Below are 14,484 nucleotides of genomic sequence, written 5' to 3' on the forward strand. Positions count from 1 at the left end.
GTGCACCACCACCGCCCGGCTCCAAGTACTCTTTTTAACTTGTTTTTTTGCTTGCAGAAACTTGTTGAAATCCATTGCTCACTGATGCTACCCTCTCCCACCCTCTTTCCTGACATAATCTCATACTTACACTTTATTTTATCCCTTTACTTGTGTTTCACTACAGTTCTGGAAGCGAGTCAATGCACATTGGTGCTCTTGAGTTATAGGCTTTGGCTCCACCTAAGTCTAATTGAAACTAGAAATATTAGTAACTCCACATTCCCAGTAGCCAAGCTTGGATGAGCTCATCTTGACCCTATGTTACTGTTGGTCGAAGCCAGCGTCATGAACATTCCTTTAGCGGCCCTAGCACATCCCTTCCCTCAGCCTCCTCTGCCTAGACCTCAGGTGAGGGCCAGATACTGTTTCAGCATGGCAGAACACTTACTCCTGTACCTCCAGCAGAGAAGGAGAAATGTAAGGCCAATAGAACCAATTCCATTTTCCTGTCCCCTTCCATTCATCTGCAATGTTTGTACCCACCCCAACTTTCTTTTTGGGGTGCACCCCTCTTCTGCCCCTTCTTCTTCTTTTTTTTTGGATTTGGTTTTTTTCGAGACAGGGTTTCTCTGTGTAGCCCTGGCTGTCCTGGAACTCACTCTGTAGACCAGGCTGGCCTGGAACTCAGAAATCCACCTGCCTCTGCCTCCCAGACTGCTGGGATTACAGGCGTGCGCCACCACCGCCCGGCATCTTCTGCCCCCCCCCTTCTAAAAGTACTTGTTGTAGCCAGAGAGATAGGTGGCTCAGCAATTATGAGCACCAGCTGCTCTTCCAGAGAACCTGAGTTCAATGCCCAGCTCCTACATGGTGGCTCACAACCACCTGTAACTCTAGTTTCAGGGGATCCAGCTCCTTCTTCTTGCCTCTGAAGGTACCAGGCATCATGTGGTACACAGACATACATACAGGCAAACCACTCATACATATGAAGCAAAATAAAAATAAATAAATAAATAAATAAATAAATAAATAAATAAATAATACAAAATAAATAAAAATAAAAGTGCTTGCTAAATGTTTCTGGTATAGGGTACATTGGGCTATGCTGTGTGGAGGGGAAATGGGAAACAGGGAAGGAAGGCAGGCCAAGTCTGCTGCCTGGTATGAGATGAAGTGCCTCTTGGTTCTGCTTTGACAGAAAGGAGCAAAAGTTGTGGCAGTTGAAGAGGCATTTGGTGTGCGTGTGCGTGTATGATGACACATGCTGACTCAGGAGGCTGAAGCAGGAAGACGACAAGTTCCCCACAAGTATTCAGTGCATAGCAGAGTCCTGTCTCCAAAACCCAAGCAATCAGACAAGTACAGATTTTAAACTCAGATCCACCACTTATTAGCTGGGCGACTGTGCATGAATCACATTGCTCCACCAAGCTTCAGTTGCTAAACCCTATACGATGAGAACAACCACCTCGGACAGATGTTAGGACGATAGCATGAGTCCCAGACCATTGTAAACACAGGATAAACAGTGGCATTGTTATTGTTTGGGTTATTGTAAGTTTGGCTATGATATAGGCCAATGATGCCTGCTTATTATATTTATTATGATTATATAATACTTGTTTGGGATTAAAAGGAGGCATGCCTTGTGTGAAGCCTTCCTGCAGCTTCCCAGCAATTATAGGGCAGTGTGTATACTCTGTTACCTAGTCTTCAAATCTTTGCTTGTAGTCTTTGTTTTCTTCAAGATCTAAATATAAAGTGATCTTTGCCTCTTTAGTTCTAGAACATGACATTTAAGAAGTGTTAGCCATGTGTAAGTGGTACGTGCCTGCAATCCGAGCTCATAGAAGGAAGAAATGAGAGGATCAAGATTTCCCAGGCAGCCTCATGAAATCTTGTCTCAGAAAAATAAGAATAAATATAGACAAATACTCTAAAGTTTGAAGCAATCTTTACCATCACAACTGCCACTATCATCATCTTTATTATTATTTCAGAGTTGTTCAGAGAGTTAAGATGAACAAGGACAATAGAAATACATGGCCAATGATATTCTAGAAAGAGCCTTTATACATATGCGTTTTTCTCTAGAAGCATTTAACATCTTTTCTTTAACTCTCAGTACTCTGAAATGGAATAGCTGCATATCTTGAAGTGGGTCTCTGTTTTGTTGATCTTGTGGCCTTTCATTCCTTCAGTTTTGGGAAATGGTCTTACCCTGTTATGTCTTTGAGCATTTCCTTCCTGCTGTTTCCTCTGGCTTCTAATTCTGGAGCTCCTATTGTTAGACTGAGGAATTCCTCAATTAATTCTCTAATTTTCTTATCTTTTTCCCTTCTGTCATTCTCTTCCTTGTGTTATTTTTTCCTAGGATATCTTTTCACCTTTTGTTTTCTAATCCCACTGACATTTTTATTCTGGCTCTATTTTTTTCATTTTTAAAAAATATTTATTATTTATTTTCCATGTGCATTGGTGTTTTGCCTGCATGTATGTCTGAGTGTGAGGGTGTCAAATCTTAGAGTTACGGAGCAGGTGGAAGGACAAAATCTTAGAGTTACAGACAGTTGTGAGCTGTCATGTAGGGTGCTGGAAATTGAACTCAGGACCTCTGGTAGAGCAGTCAGTACTCTTAACGGCTGAGCCATCTCTCCAGCCCCCTCACTATTTTTCACTCTCCAGATTTCTTCTTCTATTTTCATTGTCTCTGTTCCTTTCAGATTCCTTCTTAAGTTTGTTTTCTTTGTCAATCTGCCTTCCAGGTTGGTGGTCTTCCTCGCACAGCTTCGCAGCATACAGTAATCTTTGACTGCCTAGAACTTCATTTCCTTTAAAAATAATGAATTTTATTAAGGTTCATTTCATATAAAATAAAATATGCCTAACTTGGGGTTGGAGCCATGGATCAGCAGTTAAGAGCACCTGTTGCTCTTGCAGAGGACTCAGGTTCAGTTCCCAGCACCCACATGGCAATTTATAACCATCTATAACTACACTTCCAGGGCATCTAGCATCCCTCTGCCAGCACCAAACACACACACACACACACACACACACACACACACACTGATCTTTTATATACATGTAGATAAAACATTCATACATATAAAATAAAATAAAATCTTAAAACCAGAAACCCTAACTTAAAAGTCTTTGGATGCTGGTGCTTTGAAATCACTAGTGCCCATGGTACTACACAGGTGCACCTGACTTTGCTGTTGGAAGAAGGAGAGTAGCAGGAAGTTAGGGTACTAGCATTTCCCAAGGAAGATTCCTTTGCTTTTAGCTCTGTTTCACCCCATCTGCCACTGCACCTGGTGTTCTCAAATCCAAAGCCTCCGGTTGCTGGCCTGGTGCTAGAGGTGGAGAGAATCCGACTGGACAGCATTGAGGACAGCTTTGCAATCCACTATTTTTAGCCTTATACCTCACTCTGCCTTCTGAGGTGCACAGTACCTCCAAATCCTGAGCGCTGAAGGGGTTCTTTAAGTAGAATAGTTTCTTCTGGTCAGCATCCTAGACTTTCTCTTTCTGTCTCTTGTTATTTATTCACATTTTGGTAGGATTTGGGAACAGAGACAAATCAGTTTAATTAACTCCTTATGTTTAGGTGAACATTTCCTTTTTTATCTTAGGCAACTGTTATTCATCTTCCATGATTCGTGTAGACACCATATCCTCCAAAGAGTTTATGTTCATGTCTAGAGGGTGGGTTAAGGGACCTTTCTCTGTTCTCCTATGATATCTTCTTCTTCCCTCTTAGCCATTAATGTTCTGAAATTGCCTATTTCAAGCATGACAGAGACACATCTTCTAGTGGTCTGGAGCTATGCCTCATTTCCTCCCATAGCCCTAGCTTGGGATCTGGTTCATAGAAGTACAGAGTGAATATGTGTCACTGGAATGAATGAAGGAATTTAGATATAGCTAGAGGGAATGATTATCCATAAGAGAAATAAGCTGTGTGCAATTGGGCTGATACAGGTTAGTTTCTTAAAAGTCATGTGTTGCTTTAAAGCTGTGGTTAGGAAAGTCTACCTAAGCCCAATTTAAACCAATGGAAAAATATACCTACTTTCATTCTGTACATTCAGGGAATGGTTGACTATATCATGACAAATCAAAATAATGGTAATGAAGAATATGCACCTATGTGGGGAAACATGTAAAAGAAAACACAATAAAAATCATGCAATGCAAAAATCATTTTTAACTACAAGAAGAAATGCAGAGAATGAGAGAAATAAAGCAACTGTCCAGAGTTGTTGCTGCCTCTGTGTTGTAATTATGCACACTTCTCTCCTCTCTTTCCCAAGGTTTTCATGGATTTTCTAATGGAAGAATGCACTCAGTGCACAGTTTTTAAAAAGCTATTCAGAACTGAAGATCAGTATACAGAAAGACCTAAGAATGAAATACCCCAATGGATAGCCTGGTAATCAGTGCATTTGCTTAGTAGGGTTTACAGTGAAAGGTACACTGGCCACAGATCTTGTAGGTCTTGGCCTGTGGGACATCTCCTAATTACAAAGCAGGAACTAGCTAAGGCAGCAAAAAGAGGAGGTTCTTGGGTCTCAGCTTACTACAAGCCACAATATCACGGGCTGCCCCAAGAAACACAGATCTGAGCTCCAAAGTGCAGAGACCCCTCCCCACAAAGCAAGTATCTGTGGAGCTAAGCTCATTGGGACCCCATCCCTTCTAGACTATACTCTGGGTATCTGGAGTCCCAAATTCCCTGTCCAGATTTCTCAAGCTTTTAGGAAGGAATTGTATTGTCTTATTATCCAAGTCTACTCATTAGGCCCAAGTGTAGCCTAAGGAGCTGGGGGGGGGGGTGCACAAAGAGGGTATGATATGCATGTATACATGCACACATAGATAGATAGATAGGTAGGTAAGTAGGTAGGTAGGTAGGTAGATAGGTAGTTAGGTAGATGGATGGATAGATGGATGGATGGATGGATGGATGGATGGATGGATGGATGGATGGATAGGTAGGTAGGTAGATAGATAGATAAGTAGATAGATAGGCAGGCAGATAGGCAGATAGATATTTCCTTCTACAGACAAGAGTGAAAAAGTAGGTTGTGGTCCCTGGGTCTTTGATTCCACATGTGGACAGGTGAGTCTAATTGATAAAAGAAATAAATTTGGGGGTTTTGAAGAAATTTGTTTGTTTGTTTGTTTTTGAGACAGGGTTTATCTCTATAGCTTTGGCTGTCCTGGAACTCTCTCTGTAAACCACGATGGCCTTGAACTCAGAGAGGTCTCTCTGCTTCCAAGTGCTGGGATTAAAGGCATGTGCCACCACTGCCTGGCAGAAAGTGAATGTTTTAAAGCTTAAAGAATGCAGCTAATAGAGCTCCGTCATTTTACAGATGAGGAACAAAGGTTTAGAGAGGTGACTTACAAAGTTAACACTGCCTGCTGCAGACCAATCATGATACAGCTTCACTTCCTACCACTTTACACTCCCTCCCAGAAGAATGGCGGCCTAGCTTCATGAAATAGGAAGCAGATTGACCATTCATTGCTCAAGACACTGTTCCTCAAAAAGATGCCAGATCACTCTATATTGATGTTTGTTTCCTTAGGCTTTCTATTGATGTGATAAAATCTTTTGGGGAGAAAAGGCTTTATTTCAGTCTATGCTTCTACATCATAGCCCATCACTGAAGGAAGTCAGGGCAGGAACTCAAGGCAGGAAGTGACACAGAGGCCTTGAAGGAACACTCTTTTTCTAGCTTGCTCAACCTGCTTTCCTATATATCCCAGGACTACCTGCCGAGGAGTGACACCACCCCTCCTTGGCTGTGCCTTCACACACCAATCATTAATCAAGAAAATGTCCTCTAGATTTGGCCTACAGGCCAATTTAATGGAGGAATTTTCTCAATTAAGATTCCCTCTTCCCAAATATGTCTAGGCTTATGTCAAATGAACAAGAACTGACCAGCAGAATTGTTATCCATATACAACATACTGAATACTTAGTGATAAACCCTTAAGGTAGGATGCACCCTCCCTTTGGATCTTATGCTGCTATATCCTCCCAAACGAGGAAGAATTAGTGCAGTGTGAGAAGACTTGGCTAATATACTCTGCATCAGGACTTGGACATCCTCCTGACAACCCCACTGCCATCTTGAGAAGTGTAACACATCACAGAAATACTTTGGAAGCTGAAATACTATGAACAGTTCACAGTAGATGCTCGCTGATTGTTCATGATGATGATGATGCAATTGAACTCCTTGAGCAGGTAGTTGTCTCCCCAGGTTAGATCCTAGGGTATAGTCAACTGAATAAATGCGTGCTGGGTTTTGTAAGGAAAAACTCCTTGGAGCAGTTGATGAGTATTAGAGATGCAGAGGGTTTTGGCTTCCATTCTGTAGGCAGCTGGGGAGTCATTGAGGTTTGCTAAGCACTTGATACTTGAGATTAAAGTATCAAGTGCTTGAGATACTGAGCTGGAATTCGGAAACTGCCTTGTTGCTATAGAGTGCAATGGAGAGTTTTAATAACTGCAGTTAAGTCTGCTGTGGCCTTGATTCTCTGTTCCTTTATGGGGACAAAAAAGACAACAGGCTGGCACCACTGTTATCAGCTGAACATGCACCAGGTGTCAGGCACTTTAAGCCTCAAAGGCATTCCATGAAGGAAGGGATTTTTACCACTGCCCCATACTGCCCCATTGACTGAGTGAAAAATCTGAGCTTCTTAGATGGCGAAGTGATTTCTTCAGGATAATGTGGCTAGCAAGCAGGCAGACTTGGCACCCTAGTAAAGACTGTACTTTAGCACCCTGATGCTTGCCTGCCCTACCTTGCTGGAGTGTGTGTGTGTGTGTGTGTATGTGTGTGTGTGTGAGAGAGAGAGAGAGAGAGAGAGAGAGAGCGCATACATGCACACACACTCATTCTCTCAACAATTGCTCTTCTAAAATCATCCTCTCAACATAGATATGGATAATATCCACAAGAAACCTAAGAATAATCTTGGCTCTGTCAGCTGAAGACAGAGCCTCATCTCTATGCCTTTTGCAGCTCAGCCTGGGAGAGGACCTGAGGTGTGGGGTGAAGGGGGAAGAGTACTATGTTCCATACTCTCACACTTCCAAGGTCCCCAGTTTTCCTTTCTCTCCTCTTCTGCTCCCAATACAGTAGCTTCTCTGTCCTAGCCTCTGTAACACAAGTACATGCACATACATACATATATACATACACTCACACAAATACGATCCATGTGACTAATCGATTGTACAGGAATGAGAGAGGAGGTGAGTGGGCCTAGTTTTGCTCATTTCCTGGCTTTCCTCAGAGCTGGCCCTCACTCCATTCTCTTTCACCTTTCTTTTGCATCTGGGGCCATGCATAAGGAGGAAGGCAGTCAGTACAGTAGAAAGGATCCTAGCAGCTGACTCATTTATCCTCTCAGCTTGAGTCTGTTCATCTGGAAAATAAGCAGGTCGGACTAGGCAAAGCTTCCTCTATCTTGTTAATAATGTCTGGCATTTGTCTGCTTGGTTCCAAAGAGCTTAATCATCCCAACAACTCTGTGAGGATCAACCTTGTTTTACAAATGGGGGAAACTGAGGCTCAGATTCAGAGACATGAAAGTAGCTTGCCTAAGTCACAGGGATGGTTAGTAGTAGAGACAATATCTAAACCTGGATGTCTCTGGCTGCTTCTCTAGCCACACTCCACAGAAAGCCACACTCAATGTGATCCCAACTGGTTCTGACTCCACACACCCTCAACAGCCCTTTGCTTGCTTACCTAGCCTACCAGTCCTTCTCCCTGCTGCTCTGACTGACTAAGCACTCATCATCATGGTCTTTGCTCTTGCTGTTTTCCATGCATGAATGAAACACGTGTGTGTGTGTGTGTGTGTGTGTGTGTGTGTGTGTGTGTGTGTGTGTTTATAACATACATTGGACCTCAATGTGAGGTAAGGGGAAAGAGTGGTGAGCTTATATTGACTGTTGGTTTTTTTTTCTCCCCGTTTCTCTTTCAGGTCTGATGGTGAGAATTCCAGAACAGTCAGGTCAGTACCTCGTTTCTTTAGTAGTACTTGGGGGATGGGGACGGGCCTGGGGAGGAGGTGTTTTCTGGTTATTACTCTGGGATCCGTGGGTACAGGTCAATGGCAGGGTTCATTCCCCCATTGGTATTAGAACTGGGTGTGGAATGGAAGGGAGGACAGGGAGAATGTGGCAGGCTGAGAGAAAGATGATGCTGTTAAAGACTGTCATTCAGTCCTTGCATTCCGAGGGGACTTGAGAGCTTTGCTGCACTCCTCAGGGGCTCGTAAGACATCAACTCCAGACCCAAGAAGTTTCCTATTTTCTTCTTCCAGGAGGGAAGGGAACAATGGCTGCTAGGCTTGCCCGGTCTTATTTTCCCTTTGTCTCAAGTAATGGGATTTACACCGACTTTAGATGTGATACATTCTAGATATTAGAAACATGTATGGTATGTTGGGTGGTGGTGGCACACTCCTTTAGTTCCAGCACTCTGGGAGGCAGAGGCAGTTGGATCTGTGAGTTCGAGGCCAGCCTGGTCTAGAGAGTGAGTTCCAGGAAAGCCGGGGCTACACAGAGAAACCCTGTCTGGAAAAACCCAGAAGGAAGGAAGGAAGGAAGGAAGGAAGGAAGGAAGGAAGGAAGGAAGGAAGGAAGGAAGGAAGGAAGGAAGGAAGATAATGGTGACAGGGAAGCAGTTTTGTATGCTAAGCTTTAGTAAGGTTTAAAGGTTATCTGTTGGGACTTAAGGAAACAGAACTAAAGCCAGAGTAAGACCAGGGCCTTTGTGTATGCCTCTGGCCCTCATCTGTCAGAAACCTCAGGAAGGCACAAGTGTCAGAAATAGGGATAATGCTGGGATGGTGAGGCGATTTGGGGTGTGGTCTAGTCTTAGCATCTGGCTTGGGAACTATGGCTTTTGAGATAAGATGGGCCCAGGCAGTGGAGACACACACTGGGGACAGTCTGTGCTCTCTAGGCTTGCACTAGTAAATATGACATCTTTGTGATGGGTAGAAAACAGATCACTTAAGGAACTATTCTTCCTTCCGAATGGATCAATTGGAAAAATGTTCCCTTTCTTGTGAGCCTTGCTCACCAGGCTTTCCAGGTTAGTGAACAAAGCACAAATGGGGTGTTAGCCCCTATTCACTACCTGTCAGCTGGAAAGCCTTGGGTGGGACTCAGCTTGCCCAACCATATGCAACAGCTCAGTTCCTATCGTGCCATGTACATTACTGGACATGGACCAGGGTCAGAAATTGTCTATGTGCAGACAGAATTTGTCCTAGCATCCCCCTTGCAGGAAGTCTGGGGTGGGCAAATTGGTACTCAGGTCCAATATGGAGGGTGGACACATGCTGAGACCAGCGTTAAATCAGTGAGAATGTGGTGGATATAGTCAGCCCTGGTGTCTGGGCAAAAGGTCTCTGATCGCATGTTAATTAATCCTTGCGTGCAGCCAAGGAACATGGACAGGCACAGCTTGTTCTAGCACTTACGATGGCACTTGTCTAAGAAAGGACACAATGTCCTTACTGTGGGTTTGGAGAAAGGCAACCTGGGATGACCTCAAGCCTAGGCCTCCCATAAGCATCTCTGTTAATGTAACTGCTAACATGTTGAGGAACCAACTGAGCTAACTCATCTCTAGTTGTCAACTCCTCCCAGCTGGGGAGCTCCTGGAACCTTTTAGTTCATGTATTTAAAAATGACCATAATCATGAGTCATGTAATGACATACGTTGAGCCTTTCTAACTTAACAGAACTTATGGAGGATTTGCTTTATTTGATCCACCCAGTGACACTGCGGATGGAACTTGTGCTGGCCTTATCATCTATGTTTTACAGTTGAGGAAACAAGCCAGGATTTAAACTCCAGTCAGCCTGGCACCAAGCCTAGATTCCTGCCTTTACTGTCACTGTAGGACTTCTTAACAGCTTTGCAGATGATGAGCCTCCTCACTATCATCCAAATATTAGTAATCATAATAATTATCATTGATTCTTTATATACTAAGAACTGTAAATATGATCTTAGTTAATGCTCACAGCAGCTGCATTAGGCCTGGATTATGATGTCTGATCTGCAGTTGAAGAAAAGGAACCTGGTATTGGAGGCAACTGCCTTTAATCCCAGAACTTGGAAGGCAGAGGCAAGTGGATATCTGTGAATTTGAGGCTGGCCTGGTCTACAGAGCAAGTTCCGGGACTGCTGGGGCTAAATAGTGAAACTCTTGTCTCAAAAACAAAACAAAAGCAAAGGAGGAAAAGGAGATCCCAAGAAGGTCAGTCCTTACCCAGGGAAAGAAAATCAATGGGGTAAGGGACTGAACTCTCTGGTTCTGAAGCTAGTGTTGATTTTACTCCTGGTGTGAATACTAGGCTCATATTCAAGGACACTCTAACAGCTTTGAGGACCCAGCAGGCAGACCAAACTCAGGCTACGGAAGGGCCTATACAGTAGCACATATAAAGCAAGGTCTTACAGACTAGTGGGCAGACCCTTTAATTTGGAAGCACAGTTGGATGGGACTCTCTGAGGATACTTTCAGGCCCCATGCATATGTGCTCAGGTTCACTACAATTAGGGAGTGCTTCTTGGGGTAGACGGTATCTAAGCAGGTAGGGCTACCCAGGACTGACTCTACATAAGTAGAGTCCATGGATGTAGAATCAGAATGACTAGGAAAGCAAGGGATGTGTTTAAAGCCAGGGACTAGTCAGTTTAGCTAAAACAGACATAAGCAGGAAAGTACTTCTAAAGGTAAGGACCATGATTGGATCAATGATGTGTCACAGGCATGTCCAGCCTTTTGACTTTATGATATGATGTTGCCATGTACAAAGTTCACACAGGGGAACCATGTAAACTGTTTACAAAACAATGCAAAAAAAAATCTCAGCTGGGGAGAAGGCTCATTTGGTAAAGTGCACAGTAAGTAAGCATGAGAATCTCTGGTTGATGCCCAGAAACCATATAAAAAGCTAAGCACGATTGTGTGATCTGGTGATCACAGTGCTAGGAAGACAGATTCCTGGAGCTCACTGGCCAGCCATCCTGACAAATCAGTAAGAAGCCCCATCTTAAAATAGAGAAGAGCAATTGAAGAAGACACCTATTTTCAGGCTCTGGTCTACACATATACACACACATACATGCATATACACACACATAAACATACATACACATGTACATACACCATCTTTTACCCACACATACACATGCACACATACACACACATGCACACATTCACATATGCATGCATGCATACACAACCAATCTCATAATGTTTTAAATAAGTTCATAATTTTGTGGTGGCATCATTTATAGCTATTTTGGGGTGTGGGAAGCCTCTGACTTGCAGGTGGTATATACCTAAGTACTGAGAAGCTAAGGAAAGTAGGCTCTGTGGCACAGAAAACAAGGGAGAAACTTTGGATCCAGGCTAAGGGCTACATTTGGGGCTAGGCTACTTTCCAGTTATTTGACTGGACAAACTGGTTTGTCTCTTGTAAACCCCAAGTGTCTTTATCCAGTAAGCATCTGCATTCATGAGTGTGCACATATATGGGCACATGTGTGAACGGAGAAGAATTGGGTCTCGGGGGAAAATGCAGGAAGAAGACAAGTAGGCCTTAGGTAGTATAAATACTGAATAGCAAGAGTGAACATGGCAGGTAGACCGCAAACTGCCCATGCAGGGGTCCAGGCTTTAAGACCCCTCAGTATTCAGTACAAGAGTGTAATTAAAACTGAACAACTGACAATGGGGCAGGCAGCCAAGATGGATGCCTGGGTTCCCTGTTTATCCAACAGAATCTGTCAGACCTAAAGGCACCTTAAGCCAAAGTCCAGATTAAGATTGGCCATAGTTAAATATCATGAAGCTATCAGCATAGCCTGTTTCCTAGCTATCGGACTTTTGCCATCACTTAAATACTCTGCTTCTTTGTTTCTCTTTTATAAAATGGTTCTGACTTCACTGACTCAGGGGAAGTTGAAGTAACCCTATGCTCAACATCAAATAGCAGCGCAACTAACTGTGTTACAGCGTCCCTTAGATTAACTCATAGCTGTACAATATAGAGTTATGCTGCAAAATATGGATGAGTGTAGAACTTAGAAGCAGACAGGCAGGAGGGGCTAGACTGATCCAGATGTCCCAGAGGCAATCATGGCTGTAAGAGGTCAGGCTGGAACTCCATGGCCCTGGGGACCAGGCTGAGGTTGCTAGGCATGCAATGATAAGAGCAAGAGGAGGTGGCCTGTTGCTAGGGAAGGAGGGAGGGGGTAGGGGAGCCACTGACACCTTCTGAGCTAGGGACATCCCCATGGCAACAGAAGCCACTGGTGTCTGGAAAAGTGGGAGGAGAAGCAATGGCTGGCTTTGTTCCCAGGGGAGGGCCTCCCACTCTGGGCCTCAGTGTCCCTATCTGTCCCGCTGAAAATTTGGTTTAGGTATTTTGAAGATTCTTCCTTGTTTTGACCTCCTATGATGAGTATGACCTTACAATCCTTCCTTGATTCCCCCATTCACATGTCTGAGATACTGTAACCAGTCCCCAGAGCCGCCCCAGCTCTGTCCAGGCTGTCTCTGTTTCCTGTTCAGCTCTGCCTGGCGAGCCACCCTGCCCAACTCTCTGTTCCAGTTTCCTGTGCCTCCAGCCTCTTTACATTACTGCCTGTAGCAAGCTCTCTGTCTGGGAGGGGGAAGCAGTTCTCATCCTGTCCAGTGTGGGAAACCAGTGTGGGAAACCCGGCCCCCATCCACCCAGACTGCTTCCTCCATCCTAGGCTTCCCAGATGTCAAAGGTCTGACCACCACCACCACCCCACCCCCTCATTTGTGATCACTGTTGCAATTTATTGAGCTATTTCTAAGAGCTGAGCTCTCCACATGATATTTGGCAGGTACGTTTATGGTGACATATTGTGATTCCCCACTTTACATAAGACTGTGTTGGGTAAGCTCCTGGGATTTGTCTGAGGCCCTTCTGGTACCCTGTGGTGGGTCCAGGTTTAGAACTTGTCTCTGTATCGTTCCTTCTGCCTCTAGCCTGGGGTGCAGGTGCGATTTTTCATCTTGAGCAGCAGCAGCCCTACCAAACGATGGCTTTATATGTAGTCTCTCAGTTTGTCTTCACAATACTCCTAAAAGCTAAGTTAATTTGCTCTGCAGTAAAAATTTAGGTAGAAATGTAGATCATCAGATTTGTAATTACCACAGCATTGTGAATTGAGCCTGATTGCTTTCCTGAAGCGTGGAAAACATTCATTTCCTAAGTAGCAGACCTGGGTTGGACAATCTGTTTTTGAGAAGAGGTGACAAAGAAAGAGGTAATTGGAGGACCCCTGCCCATAGGGAGCTCTTAGTCTAGGGTTGCTACAGACAAAGATGAATTAGTTTTAGAATGTGACAAGGTAGATGGCCAGTGTGTAAGAACGAAAGTGTGGAGGGATTGGTCTGGTTTCTGATAACAAGACAGAAGGAAGGACCAAGAGGAGCTGGGTAATTTTCCCAAAGGAGGAACTTTTTCTGAAAGCTTCAGAGAGATGAGTTAGGGCAAATGGTTCCTCTTCTCCCCTTCCTCTCTGGGCTCTCCTGCCTCCGCTTGGCCCAGCCCCCGGAAGTGGGTGACCCCTAAGCTGGCTGAGTGCCTGGTTGGCACCAAAATAAACTTGCCTCCCCTTTCTTTCCCTCCCCTTGCCTCTGTCCCCTCTGTCCTGGCTTTAATTAGCAGCCCTAGGGATGAGTCACTTGGCAGCTGGGGAGGGAGGCTATGCAGAGCCCAGTTAAGCTTCGACTCTTGCCCTGAGCCTTACAGGCAGCACCACAGTGTTCATGTGTGTGGGTGTGTATTACTGCATGTCAGGGAGGCTCTGCGTCATTGTTGCTGAGAAAAGTGCAGGGGCAACTTTGCATGCTGCCTCAAGGCCATGCATGTCAGGGTGTCTGCACATCAGCAAATCTGGTGGTTGCTGCATTTGTCTCTGTGTGTCACCGAGTGTCTCTCTGTGTGAACGCCTGGCTGTAATGTGTGGCTGTGATAGCAAATGTCAGGAAATGAGGGAGGGAGCTTTTGGGCTAACAAAGACAAATGCCATAATAATTGCAGTCATTTCTCCTGACGTTTTTCCTTATAGCAGCCCTGCACTTGTATTCCCAAATTTCACTTGTCTTAGTTTGGCTACGTCACATTGCAGGGAACAGAACCTTAACCAAGCCTCCTCAAGAACAGAGAGGGGAGGGCTATACTGAGGCAGCACCTCACAAAATTAAGAACAATAAATGAATGATAGCCATGCTTTTTCACCACCAAAATCAAGACCAGAAGTCAAGGAACAAGATGGATTGCTCTTTGACTCTGTGGATCTCTTGAGCTTATGTCTTGGCTTTATCCCTTATAGCTTGCTTGACCCCTCCCCCTTCTCTCTGCAAATTCTTCTCTGTGGCTTTTTCTGCTG

At 44.3% G+C, this 14,484-nt stretch overlaps 1 protein-coding gene across 3 annotated transcripts in view; it reads left to right on the forward strand.

Annotated features, from left to right (window-relative positions):
* Iqsec2 (IQ motif and Sec7 domain ArfGEF 2) overlaps positions 1-14,484 on the forward strand; it is an 82,670-nt gene that overhangs the window by 15,236 nt on the left and 52,950 nt on the right. For all 3 annotated transcript variants that reach the window (XM_052170464.1, XM_052170460.1, XM_052170463.1), the window contains exon 2: positions 8,008-8,037. In XM_052170464.1, the coding sequence (XP_052026424.1) occupies positions 8,008-8,037 (30 nt within the window). The remainder of the gene's footprint in view (positions 1-8,007; positions 8,038-14,484) is intronic.

Source organism: Apodemus sylvaticus, chromosome X, assembly GCF_947179515.1.
Source record: "Apodemus sylvaticus chromosome X, mApoSyl1.1, whole genome shotgun sequence".
NCBI classification, from domain to species: Eukaryota; Metazoa; Chordata; class Mammalia; order Rodentia; family Muridae; genus Apodemus; species Apodemus sylvaticus.